General features: G+C 42.4%; 1 protein-coding gene across 6 annotated transcripts in view; it reads left to right on the plus strand.

Moving 5' to 3' along the window:
* The window catches only part of MCC (MCC regulator of WNT signaling pathway), a 407,992-nt gene that overhangs the window by 137,324 nt on the left and 256,775 nt on the right, over positions 1-13,893 (plus strand). Inside the window, exon 1 of one of the 6 annotated variants that reach the window (XM_070571265.1) lies at positions 12,200-12,960. The exons of 4 other annotated variants lie outside the window; for them this stretch is intronic. In XM_070571265.1, coding sequence (XP_070427366.1) covers positions 12,904-12,960 — 57 coding nt within the window. In that variant the 5' untranslated portion in view covers positions 12,200-12,903. Of the gene's footprint in view, positions 1-12,199; positions 12,961-13,893 lie in introns of those variants that run through there. One more of the 6 variants, XM_070571269.1, reaches the window with a different exon arrangement.

Consider the following 13,893-nt stretch of genomic DNA (forward strand, 5'->3'; position numbering starts at 1 on the left):
ACGTGGATGGACCTCGAGGGTATTATGTTAAGCGAAATAAGCCAGTCAGAGAAAGACGAACTCTATATGACTCCACTCATAGGTGGAAGTTAGTATATTGATAAGGAGATCTGATCGGTGGTTACCAGGGAAAAGGGGGGGTGGGGGGAGGGCACAAAGGGGGAAGTGGTGTACCCACAACATGACTAACAAAAATGTACAACTGACATCTCACAAGGTTGTAATCTATCATAACATTAATAAAAAAAAAAAAAAAGATTCCACTTCTCATTCCACTTCTGTTCAACATTATACTGGAGATGTTAGCCAGGGCAACTAGGTAAGAAAAAGAAATAAAAGGCATCCAGATTCAAAAGGACGAAGTAAAACTCTCTCTATTTGTAGGTGACATTATCTTGTATACAGGAAATACTAAGAAATCCACAAAAAAGTATTGGAATAAATGAGTTCAGCAAGATTGCAGGATACAAGATCAATACACAAAAATCAATTGCATTTCTATACATTAGCAATGAACAATCTGAAAATGAAATTAATAAAACAATTCCATTTACAGTAGCTTAAAAAAAGAATAAAATACTTAGGAATAAATTTGACAAAAGAAGTACAAGAATTGTACACTGAAAACTACAAAACATCATTGAAAGAAATTGAAGACCTAAATAAATGCAAAGACATCTCATGTTCATGGGTTGGGGGACTTAATATTGTTAAGATGTCAATATTCCCCAAATGGAGCTACAGATTCCATTTGTCCCTGTCAAAATCCCAGCTGGCTTATTTGCATATTGACAAGCTGATCCTAAAATTCATATTGAAGTGCATGGGACACAGAATAGCCAAAGCAACCTTGAAAAAGAACCAAGTTGGAGGACTCACACTTCCTGATTTCAAAACTTACTACAAAATTACAATAATCAAGACTGTGGAGTACTGGGATAAGGATAGACACACAGATAAATGGAATAGAATCAAGAATCCAGAAGTAAACTCTTACATTTATGGCCAATTGATTTTTGGCAAGGGTACAAAGACAATGCAATGAAGAAAAGAATAATCTTTTCAATAAATAGGACTGGGATAACTGGCTATCCACCTGCAAAAGAATCAAGTTAGACCCTTACCTCACACTATATAAAAAAAGTTAACTCAAAATTGATCATAGACTCAATGTAAGAGCTAAAACCATGAAATTATTAGAAGAAAGTATAGGAGTAAATCTTTGTGACCTTGCGTTAGGGCAATAGTTTCTTAGATATGACACCAAAAACAAAAGCAACAAAGGAAAAAATAGATGAATTGGACTTCATCAAAATTAAAAACTTTTGTGCTTTGAAGGACACCATTAAGAAAGTGAAAAGACAACTCACAGAATGGGAGAAATATTTGTGAATTTATATGTGATAAGAGTCTAGTCTCCAGAATATATAAAGAACTCTTACAACTTAACAATAAAAAGACAACTCAATTTAAAATGGGCAAAGGATTTGAATAGCCATTTCTCCACAGAAGATATGCAGATGGCCAATAAGCACATGTAAAGATGCTCAACGTCATCTATCATTAGGATAATGCACAATGAGATACCACTTCAAACCCATTAATAAAAAGGACAGATGATGAGTATAGGCGAAGATGTGGAGAAATTGAAACCCTCATACATTGCTGGTGGGAAAGTGAAATGTGCAGCCATTTTGGGAAAGAATTTGGTAGTTCCTCAAAATGTTAAACATAGAATTGGCCTATTACAAAGCAATTCCATTTCTAGGTATATACCCAAGAGAAAACTTATGTAAACAAAAACCTGCTTACACATGTTCATAGCAACATTATTCATAATACCGAAAAGTGGAAATAACTCAAATGCCCAACAACTGATGAATGGATAAAGAAGATGTGATAAAGCCATACAATGGAATATTATTTGGCAATAAAACGGAATGAAGTACAGCCACATACTAGAATATGGAAGAACCTTGAGCACATTATACTAAGTGAAAGAAGCCATATACAAAGTGCCATATATTGTTTTATTCCATTTATATGAAAAGTTCAGAATAGGTAAATCCATAGAGTCATAAAGTAGATTAGTGGTTGGGATGAATGGGGAGTGACTGCTCATGAGTACAAGTTTCTTTGGGGGGTGATGAAAATGTTCTAAGTTAGATAGTGGTGATGGTTGCATAACTGTGAATATATTAAAAACCACAGAATTGTACATGTTAAAAGGTGAATCTTATGGTACGTGAATTATATCTCAATAAAGCTTCTTAAAAAGCTTCTAAAAAAGGATTTGCTTGTACAATGATATGATAGAAAGCTGTTATTTTGGAGAAGAATAGCTGGCTAGAGTATGCAGAATGATTTGGACTTGAGTCACATTGTTAAGTTATAGTTACCAAAATATAGGGACAAGGCCTGGAAGATGCTGTCGCAGTAAAAGTGGAGAGCAAGTGGAGAAGAGAGGGCCAAATGACTGGGAGAGGAGACGAAGGAGAAGGGAACTGAAGATGACTCCAGAGTCATCAGACTGGAAACTGTGATTCCATTTACAGAAATTTGCAAGCTGAAGTTAAGGCTAGTTTTTGCGGAACGTGACAAGATCAGTTTTAGACATGATTTATGTTGATGGCAAGACTTAATGAAAGTGTCTGGTAGTCACAGGAAAAAACATTAATGGTTTAATGTTAAACACAAGTAAGGGTCTTGGCTAGAGATGCCAATTAAAGAGCGTTTGCTTAGGAGGGAAAGTTTGAGCTCATGTGGCAATTGTGCAAAACAGCTGAGAATGGCTGGGAGAGGGAAGTTGACTTATCAAGATAGACAAGGGCCTGCTCCTCACTCAGCATATCCCTGCGGAAATCCCTACCACAGCAGCACATCCACTGGCACTTCATGGACTCAAAGTCTGGGCTGATGGCTTTCTCCAGCCTGTGCTTCAGATCTTCTTTCTTCATCCTTCAGCTTGGTACAGTGCCAGGTTAACTGCCTTCTTTGTCATTAGATCTATGAGGCATTATGTTATATTAATTATTTATCTGCCCCTTTGGGGAAGCTGCTGCAACATATTCTAGCTAAAAAAGAGTAATGGAATGATGCTGTTTTAGCCTCCTAAAGAGCTCCAGAAATAACAGTGGCAGGCATTTGGAATTCATTTGGTTTAAGCGTGTTCTCCAAATTTTACTACATCTATTTTCATGCATTTATTTCATATTTTTTTTCTTTTTCCTCTCCAGGAGATTTACCATATGCAAGTACTCCTGAGACGCCTTAAAACTTTTTTTTTTTTTTTTAACTTTTTTGGATTTCCAAATCCCTAATCTCCACTTATTATTTTTTCTTTCCATAGACAATTAGATATAGTTTAAAGAAATGTGGAGAACAAATGAGTAAAGATTTTTGAAAGATGCTCTGAGTATTTAAGAGGAGATGACACAGACACTAAGTTTTGGGCTCCAGAATATCTTATCAGACAGAGGTTTTTGAAGCATTACATGATGCTTGCATAAGGTAGTGAATTTCAACTAGGAATTCCCCGCTGATAATGTCAGGGATGTTGACGCCAAATGATTCTATGTTACTAGAATGCCCAGGCTGGGTGCAAGGCAGTCCATGAATGTAATTAATGAGACAGACAAACACCACAGGGGTGCTTTCTTTGCTTTGGTTACATTTGCAGTTGGAGAAGGCTAGATTTTTGTTTGTTCTATGTGTGAGATTTAATCTGGAAATAGTTTTCAAGTATTTCTTTTCTTAGCAAATTTTAAACACAGACTAACCAAATTATCTACTGCATTCCATCTATTTCACAGCAGTAAGTTATTTGGTCTAAAAGCAATGTAGCCAATTTCATAAACAATAAGGTGAAGACCCAGCATGATGGAACAGACTTCAGTTATCAGTTTAGGGAGGGGTCCACCATGCTAACAACTCAGAATCTCTAACCCCAGCCAAGGGACTGGACTGCAAGGTAAGTTGACTGAAGGGGCATAGTAAAGGGAGAAAAGCTCAGAAGTGGAAGTTAGGACTTTGGTTCAAGATGTCTGATATTTCAGTTGTAGTGAGGCTTTGGGTAGCATGCTTCTCAAAAGTTATCTCAATGTGCTCTCTCAACTTTTTCACTTTCTCATCACTATTCAATGCACACCAATCAAGCTTCTATCCATCTCCACCACTTAATGAAATTGCTCCTCTCAAGGGCACCAGTAATCTCCAAAACCAAAGGATACCTCTTCATTGTCGCCTTTCTTGAATTCTCAGTAGCATTCCACATAGGTTGCCATTCTCCTTGAAACACTCACTCGTCTCTTGGCATCTGTGATGTCATATCTTCGGTTTTTCTCTTCCTCATTGATGGTTTTTCTCGATCTTCCTTGTTGGCTTCTCTTCCTCTACCCAACCTGGAAATACTGGAGCATTTCAACGGTAAGTCCTGGGACTGCATCTTTGTACTCACTCTCTTCTTAAGTGACCTTATGTGTTCTCATGGCTTTCAACATCAACTATAATCTATTGCTGATGACTTCCAAATCCATATGTCTAGACTGACACTCCCCTGAACCCAGAACTCATTTATCCAACTGCTATTGACATCCTCTTAGATGTCAAATAGGAATCTCCAGTTTAATGTGTCCAAAATGGAACCCTTGACTCCCCCAAACTCAGTTCCTTCCCATACCCAATTGTTCAACCCCAAAACTAATAGTCATTCTGATTCCTGTCTTTGTCTCATTACCTGCTTCCAATCATTCACCAAGTCTGGTAAATTTTACCTAAAAAATATATCTCAAATTCATCCATTTCTCACCATCTTCCTTGATTTCACTCAGTTTCAAGCCAAAGGCATCCTCTTACTTGGACAACTGCAATAGCCTTTAACAGGTTTCCTTGCTCTACTTTTATGGCACTACAAGCCATTCTTTGCATAAAGGCAAAATTATCCCTTTTTGGCTTTTTTATTATGAAGATTTTCAAACATATACAAGTGACAGAGCGTAACATGAACTCGCATATACCTGTCACCCAGCTTTAACAGTTATCAATTCATTCCAGTCTGCTTCATTGAAAACCCCATCTATTTCCTTGCCTCCTCTAGTATTTTGACACAAATCCCAGACATGATGTCATTTCACCTGTAAATATTTCAATATATGTCTATAAAAGATAAGTACTCTTTTTTTCTTTTCTTTTTTGAGGAAGATTAGCCCTGAGCTAACACCTGCTGCCAATCCTCCTCTTTTTGCTGAGGAAGACTGGCCCTGAGCCAACATCCACGCCCACCTTCCTCCACTTTATGTGGGACACCTACCACAGCATGGCTTGCCAAACGGTGCCATGTCTGCACCCGGGATCTGAACCAGTGACTCCCGGGCCGCCGAAGTGGAATGTGCAACCTTAATCACTGCTCCACTGGGCTGGCCCCGATAAACACTATTTTTAAGTATAACCACAAGACCATTAACACATCTAAAAAAATTAATAATTTTTCATATCAAATATGTGAAAAGTATATTTCTGAATGTCTCATAAATATCATAATCTTTTACAGTCAGGTTGTTTGACTCAAGATCCCAAAGGACAACATATTGCAATTGGTTGATATGTCTATAGGGTTGTCCTTCCATTAATATCTCACTCATTCACTAGCTTTTTTTCTGTCTTGCAATTTATTTGTTGAAGAAACCAGATTGTTTGGCCTGTAGAGCTACAGCCTAGATTTTGCTGATGGCATCCCTATGGTTAATGTAATATATTCCTTCATGTTAAAAACTGCTAAGATGGTTTCCTTCATAGGTGGTATTGTATTCTTCCATTAGGAGTCACACGTTTGCTTGTCTGTCTTTTTGTGATGTTAGTACCCATTGTGCTTTACACCTAACTCTATTAAATCATTAGAGGTTGCAAAATAGGGTCAGTCAATCAATGCTTCCTTTATTCACAGGAATACTTGTATAAAGGAAGAGCTTTCTTTTATCTATTTTTTTAGGTTACCGAGTGGAAAAGTTTGTATAGGAGTAGGTTTACCTTTTAAAAACTTAAGTTGGATCCTGTTTCTGCTCTGCTTAAAGTCTTCTTGTGGCATCTCCATGCACACGAAATGAAACCCATGGTCTATCCATATCCTGCATGGTCTAGCTCCTCCATCGTCTTTTTCATCATGTTCCATCATACTGTCTACCTTTTTACTGAAATTTAAATTAAATTAAAAACTTGAAGTTTATTAAAATTTATTGGAAAGGTCAAGCCCTTTTCTGCCCTGGGACTTTTGCATTTGCTCTTCCCTCTGCCTGGCCATCTTCCCCCTTTTCCTGCCTACTTGGCTCCTTCTTGACCTTCATCTGAAATATTATCTCCTCATCAAGGCTTTCTCTGACTGCTTCATTTAAGAGGCCAGCTCCCCCTCATCATAGCCCCTATTTAATTCCTTTATAGCACTCACCACAAGCTATAACTATCTTCTTTATTTGTTTACTAATCATTTCCCACCAACCATGCTAGCTCTGTGAAAGCAAGGATTTTTTCTGTCCCATATACCACCGAATCCCAAGGCACAGTATGATGTCTGGCACACAGTGGGTGCTTTATTTATTTATTTGTTTCTTTCTTTCTTTCTTTATTTTTGGTGAGGAAGCTTGGCCCTGAGCAAACATCTGTTGCCAATCTTCCTCTTTTTGCTTGAGGAAGATTGTTGCTGGGCTAACATCTGTGGCAGTCTTCCTCTATTTTGTATGTGGGATGCCACCACAGCATGGCCTGGGGAGTGGTGTGTAGGTCTGTGCCTGGGATCTGAACCCATGAACCCCAGGCCACTGAAGTGGAGCATGTGAACCTAACCACTAAGCCACTGGGCCAGCCCCGTGCTTTTCCTTTTTTGAATGAATACCACAGACTTGCTGATCCTGCATATCCTCACCTAGATTGGTGGGATGCAGGGATGAGCTAGGTGATTGTAGAATTTCTTCTAGATTTTTAATGTTGTTCTCTGAGGACAAAGAGACGAAGACAAAGGTCATCCGGTACAATGCTTCTGGAATTCTTCACGTTGTGGCACCTGGAGCAAATGATGCCTGTGATGGGGCGGGCCATTGAGGCTGGCTGGAGGCTCCCAACCTTGGACTTAGGCCTGGCCCAGGGCCTGAGAGAAGAGCTGGCTTGGTGACGGCACAAAGGGCCACAGGCGTTGGGTAGGGGAGGACATTTCTGGACTCACTGGGGTGGGAGAGTGGGATGGGCTTATAGATTTAGGGCAGGAAATTCCTTTGAGTGTATACTTTGAGGGCTCCCTGAGTTTTATCACCCTCAAGGACTTGGAGGAGTGGGACTTCCTGCATCTCCACAGGGTTCTGAAATCCCCCTTTCTCCTGAAAAGTCACTTTCTTCTTCAAGAAATCCCACCAATTTAGCATTATTTCAAAGCATTCTCTTTTTACAATGCAAATACATTGGGCTTGGTTGAGAAGATTGTAAGTATTTTTCACCTTCGTGTGAATTAGCTTCAATAGACTGCTTTCTTCCTAAAATCTGATGTATCAACCTTGTGCTTAGCTCAAGAGAGTCAAGGGAGAAGGGGGCAGTTTTGGAGTTTGAGTCCTTGTGTGGGCTTTAGGAGACTAGGCCTGACTCAGCACAGCAGACTGCAGTGGCAGGCAAGGGTGGCTTCGACACCCTAGGGGTAAAGATGAGGGCTTAGGTCAGCCAGTCCCAGAGATTCAGTCACTTTCCTTAATGCTGGAGGTTCAAGACTTTTACCCAAGATTGCTCCAATTAATCTGATGTTTATTACCAGTAGAGGGACAGACAAGACCCAGAATAGAATCCCTACTATGTAGAAATCCACTGGGGTCAGCAGCTGTACACAGGGGGGCCAGGTTGCCCTCCAGCAGAAAGGCAATGCCAGTGTGCCTACAGCGTGCAGTCGGCATGCAGACCCCGCCACTCATGCAGACAGCCACTTCTGCTTTCCCAGAAACTCTCCCAGGACTGCAGCTGCCTCCTCTTCTCCCAGAGACCAGATGAGAAGCCTCTAGGGAAGACAAGGGCCAGGAAGGAGAGGAACGCAGGCCCGTGGGTATTGCCTAAGTGGAAAGCAAGTTTTCCTCCTTCTCCCAGCCCTGTCTCCTGACCTTGATCAATTCCCCTGCCACCTCCTGCTCACACCTCTCAATTAGGAACTGACTCTCTGCTGAAGCAGAACTTGGAGAGTTCTTCTATAGGGATCGTGTTGAGGCAGCCACAGTAGGAAAGGATGTGTAGGCATGCTGTTATACACTTAGTAAACTACAGTGAGCGCTGATCTTCAGCCCTTTTTCTTATTGTATTGGAAATGCACTTGGGGCTTTGTTCCCCTTTGATGTGCTGAGATGACATGCTGAGGTGCTCCTTGTATTTCTAGTGCACTTAGGATATTGATCCAGTTGCATCCTTGTCTATAGCAATATCTTAGCTTTCTCAATAGTGCAGACTCCTAGCCTGATTCCTGACCAGACTAAGAGATGAAAAAAAATCACAAAACATTTAAATTACAGCAAAAAAATCTTCATTTCCTGGAAACTTAGATAGAAAGAAAACTAATTTGGACAACCCCTCATTGCATGAAGCTCTACTTTGTATACCACTGGCTTTCAGTGTGTCCCACCAGCCTTTAACCTACGCTTGAACAGATTCAGAGGTGGGGGTTACAGCTACTCTGTTCTCCTTGCATTGACAGACAGTTATATGGTCTTCCTTTCCTTCAGTTAAAACTTGATTATAAGTTATCATTAATCTTCATTACCCCTCCACAATCACACAGAGGAAGTTGGATGACTCTTCAAATAAATTCTATTAGTTATTATGTATCTGTGAAGGCTTCTCTTTTCTCGTCTATAAATTCTCCAGTTCTCCCAACTGTTCCTGGTCTCCTAGGAAGGAGCATCCTCCTCTTCTCCAAGCCGACTCCAAAGCTAATCTCATGGTTTTTGTCCTTGGCCATTCTGTCTCTCCCTTTTCAGGAACTTTGCTCCATCTCCCTTCTCTCTCTGTATCTGCAAGGTTTCCCTTAGCCCCGGATTACACACATGCCCATTCTACCCTCTACTCAACATTGCTTATCTACCCTAAGAAACAATCCTATCTCCTGATTTCCTGTCACCATGAAATTTATGGAAAGAGTAGTACATGATTACCGCCCTCAGTTCCTTCTCCTTCCCTGTGGTAATCTGCATTCTGTCTCCTTAGCTTTGTAGAAATTTATCTTTGAAGGACATTAATGTTTTTGAAATGCTCTTTTATCAGTCTTCAGGCTTCTTCTGCCCCCATAGCATATAATATTGATGCAGCGCCTTCTGCCTTGATGGCATCTCCCTCAGACTCCCAGACTCAGAGTTTTCCTGGCCGTCTTCCCATTTCTCTAACTGGCCTTCCCCACCGTTTCCTCTTTTATGCTTTTACCTCCACGAAGAAGACTTTCATTAAGATAAGGCCCTCAGACCATTTCTGTTTTCTCTGTCCTCTCTTCCTTGACAACCTTTCCTGGTTTCATGGTTTTATTTATTATTCTAATAGGGCTAACCCCCAAACCTTTATCTCCATCTCAACCCTGATTTATCTCTATAGTTCCATTTAAAGCTTTCTGCTGAACATCTCCACTTGAATATCCAGATGCCATCTCAAACTTATGATATCCCAAACGTAGTTTCCTCCTTAACCCATTTCTTCTCTGGAATCCCTGTTTTTGTTGAGGATGTTGCCCCAAACTCCATTCAGACAAGTTCTAGACCTATAAGTCATTTTTCAGTTCTCCTCTTTTTACCACAGTTTCTCTCTACTCTCTTTCTATAGAATCTCTTACATCTGCCTTCTCCTATCCATTTTCATTGCCCCAACTTAATTCAGGCTCTTTTAGCCTCTTGCTGGACTGTTGAGATAGTTCAATTGGCATGTTCATCCCCCCCCCCTTTTTTTTTGGTGAGGAAGATTGGCCCTGAGCTAACATCTGTTGCCAATCTTCCTCTTTTTGCTTGAGGAAGAGTGGCCCTGAGCTAACACCTGTGCCAGTCTTTCTTTATTTTGTATGTGGGATGCCACCACAGCGTGGCTTGATGAGTAGCGTGAAGGTCCACACCTGGGATCCAAACCCACGAACCCCAGGCCTCAGCGGTGTGCACGAACTTAACCACTACATCACCGAGCTGGCCCCCATGTCCCATTACCACATTTACTGCTGTCAGACTGTAGTGGAGTTGCATCTTATGTGGGGTTAAGTATTACAGTCCTTGTTTAAGAAGAAAATTCCATATAGTCAACATTATTCTTGCAAATGCTTTATATTGCCCATAAAGTAGAATCTGTAGACATACTGCTTCTTAATAAGTTCAACCTGCCAATTTTTCGTCCCCTTTTGGAACAAATCACCTTTATTTTGGTTGAACACCAGATGAAGTCATCTGCTTGGTTTTAGGGACCATCTAGAATGAAAAATAGGTTTCTTTAAACACCAGAATCACACTGAACACACTTGAATTCATGTCACTCATGAGTGTGATACAAATCCACTGGAATGTCTAAAAGCACAGTTCTGGTCCTATCATTTCTGTTCAAAAACCTTTAGCGGCTCTCCATTGCCTATCGGAAGTCCCATTTCTTTAGCCTGGCACTCAAAACTGCCACAATTTGGCTTCAACCCACTTATCTAATCCAGGTTCCATTCCAGAATGGAATGCCACTCACTCTTTGTACATTCCAGTCTCCAGCCACCCTTCCTCTTACCGTGCTCCTACTGCCTGGCTTACCTTCTCCTTACTCCCCGTCTCCGCTGGGCTCAGCACATTCTTCAAAGATCAGCTCACATGCTGCCTCTCCTAAGAGTCCTTCACAGAGCTCTCCGCCAAGCTGACCTCGCCAAAATCCTATTTCCATCCTCTGAACAGCAGTGGATCTTCATTTGTACTGCTTTTATGGCCTGTATCATTTTCTATCTAGAATTTTCCTTTCTGTTTATGTTTTATGAGATTGTAAACACCTTATGGGCAGGGTTAGTGCTTGAGTCTTCTTTATATTTTTATATTCTTTCACCACCATCTTCATCTTCAAGCACACAGTTTTCAACAGGTTTTAATGAATAAATAAGTAACATAATTGGCTTTCCAACTCCTGCCCATGCAGAGGAACTTATCCTAATATGCTCTAGTCTGGCAGCATCCAAGAACGTGAGACCCAGTGCTCCAGAAAAGCAGCAAAACTCTTCCTCATCCCAGTAGTGGCTCCATTAGGCAATGAATGAACGTAACAGGAAGGGAGATAGGCAAGAAGACATGCAAATCATCAAGCTCTTTGCTCTTTCTTAAAGAGCAAAGTAAACATCCTATTTGATTAACGAAAAAAAAAAGACCTTGGAAATTAACAATACAATGGCTTTCTCAGAGAAGGCTGCAGGAAATGCCAAGATCTGTCATTCGCAATGGAGACATTTTGTTCCCATTGTCTAGAAAGAGACTGATGAGGCCTCTTAAGCAATCCAGCAGACCTGCTATTTTAAAGGATCAGAACATTTTTCAGTGCATCTCAAGTTCAATGAGACTTTAACCTTTGTTGGAGAGAAAGTCTCAGCCCCCTCTCCGCCCGGCAAACCCCCAAATGTTTTTACCTCAGGGAAACTCAAGGCTGAAGGGGAGCTCTGATTCCAGGAGTCCACTGGATATAACAGCCCCTTGCATCTTTTTTGAGTCATATTCCAAACCCCAGAAATACAAGTCTAGTTCCGCTCAGGTGAGCAGCAAGATTTTTAAGGAAGGTCTGGGGGTTGAAGGCTTGGGAAATGTAATAGTTTTAAGGACGGTCTAGGGGTTGGGGAGGATGAGGAATTTGAGCTTGTCTTACGTCTTTCAAGGGATGGGGCATCTTAATCTTTATTATGGACATGCAGAAAATATAATCTGCCCCAGCGACAGAGAGGGAGTTTGACAGTGAATTTACACCCTCAGTGTTGACTTTAGACTGATCAGGGAAAATGACTGCCCCGTACTCTTGTAAAATCTTAATGTACCATGAGAAGCGCGCAGCGCTGCCCGATGTACAGTGTTCAGATTTGTCTTGACCTTATTAAATCATGGAAAGTGGCTTCTAGGAGGGAAGTGTTTTGTTTTTTCTCTTTCTAATTTTTCTACACAATTACTCAGGTGGCTTTTCCTGTTTCTTCTCTCCCTCCTGGACTGGGGTCCTGTAATTACTATCGCAGGAGCTGGAAGGATGCCTGCTCTCGCTGCACGGTCTCCTCTGCTCGGTCTCCTCCCATTTTTTTTTTTTTTTTTCCCCCTTTTCTCTTTCTGGCCCCGCCTCCTCCGCGCACCCCGTAGCCAGCAGCTAGACAGCTGTGTTCAATCAGAAACCGCTTACAACTCCAGACGATTCGGAAGGGAAACTTCAGCGTGAAGTGCAGCCCCACTCCGTCTCTCTCTCGCTTTCTTTCCTTCCCCGGAACCCGAGGCGCGGATCTTCCTCGCCCTGCCGCCCTGGTTTCTTCGGGAGCTCGCCGAAGCCTACTAGGGTGCCAGATCCTGCTGGGAGGTGCCTTCCAGCCCGGTAATGGGGGACGGTGAGGCACCGTAGGAGTGGTGAGGCGGCGCCGAGGGTGGCATTGCCCCGGGACCCGGCGGTGGGCGCGCGCGGGCGGGTCCCCGCGCCGGTTCGGCCGCTGCAGCAGCTGCGGGCGCGCCACGCCACCCAGCCTCCTGCAGCAATGGCTCGTCCGTGAACGCGAGCCGGCTCTGCTCCTTCTAGGAGTGCTTGCATCCTCCGTTTGGGCTTCACGCTGTCTGGACTAAAATGTGCCAGAAAGGACCAAGCAGTGGGTATCGAGCCTGTTAAGCCCAACTTATCAGCTCCGAGACCTGGAGGAGGAGGAGCTCGGCTCTGAAAAGTGCAGTCATGAATTCTGGAGTTGCCGTGAAATATGGAAACGACTCCTCGGCCGAGCTGAGTGAGGTAAGAAACAGCTGAGGTTGGGAGCTCTGGTTTGTTAGGTATTTGCTTTTCAACAAACCCCCCCTCCCTCGCCATACCCCTCCCCCCAGCTCTACACCCCACCCCCTCGTGCTCCCAGTCTGGAAGCAGCCCAATTAAAGATTAATAGATTTTCTGGATCTTGTTTTAACTTGTAGTGCTACTCAGGAAATGACCTGAACTGGCTTGATATTTCAGGCTGAAATGAGTGGCTTAAGAAAGAAACAAGCTCTCACTACGCCGCCAAGGCGTTTTACTCTCCACAGTCCGGGTCCTGCCCCTTCCCACCCTCTTTCCCCAGTTTATGTACAACATGTCTTTTCGTAGTCGGCAAAATACACGGAAATCCGAGTAGAGCTTAAGCCGATGGTAACTAATTTGGTGGGGCTGGGGAGTTTATTGGATTATTAAGTCTACCACTTGGCACCCACGTGTGATGCGCTTGGTTAAGTTCAGGCAAGGTGGTCTCTCGCCCGAGGAGGGAATGGAGGGGGAGCACATCAAAGCCACTTAGAACTTTATTTCCTGCCCAGGACTGGACTCCTGAGTCTTTGAGGCAAGCGGATTTGCAATTCCTGCCTCTCACTGTAACATATCCACTTGAGTGTTTGAGACCAGCTTTTGAAATTAAAGCTACATCAAACGGTATGCAAATATGTGGGCAGTAAGATGCTGGAAGCCACCTTTTTTGATGACTTTAGGGATGCCTCGAGCACATCCCCCCGAGGCTTTGAATACCTGAAAAGTGGGAAACCTACAGAACTGGATGCTGGAAAGAGAGGAGAAGGTTTGTGAGATTGGCGTCTGCAGCAGGATGTTTGGTGTCTGTGGGTTTTCCTCTTAGCACCATCACTGAGCCATTTATGGGAGCAAAAGTAGAACAAATAGTTGGTGTGTCTTGAGTATGGCTGAAGA

The sequence above is a fragment of the Equus przewalskii genome, chromosome 13, assembly GCF_037783145.1.
Source record: "Equus przewalskii isolate Varuska chromosome 13, EquPr2, whole genome shotgun sequence".
Lineage (NCBI taxonomy): Eukaryota > Metazoa > Chordata > Mammalia > Perissodactyla > Equidae > Equus > Equus przewalskii.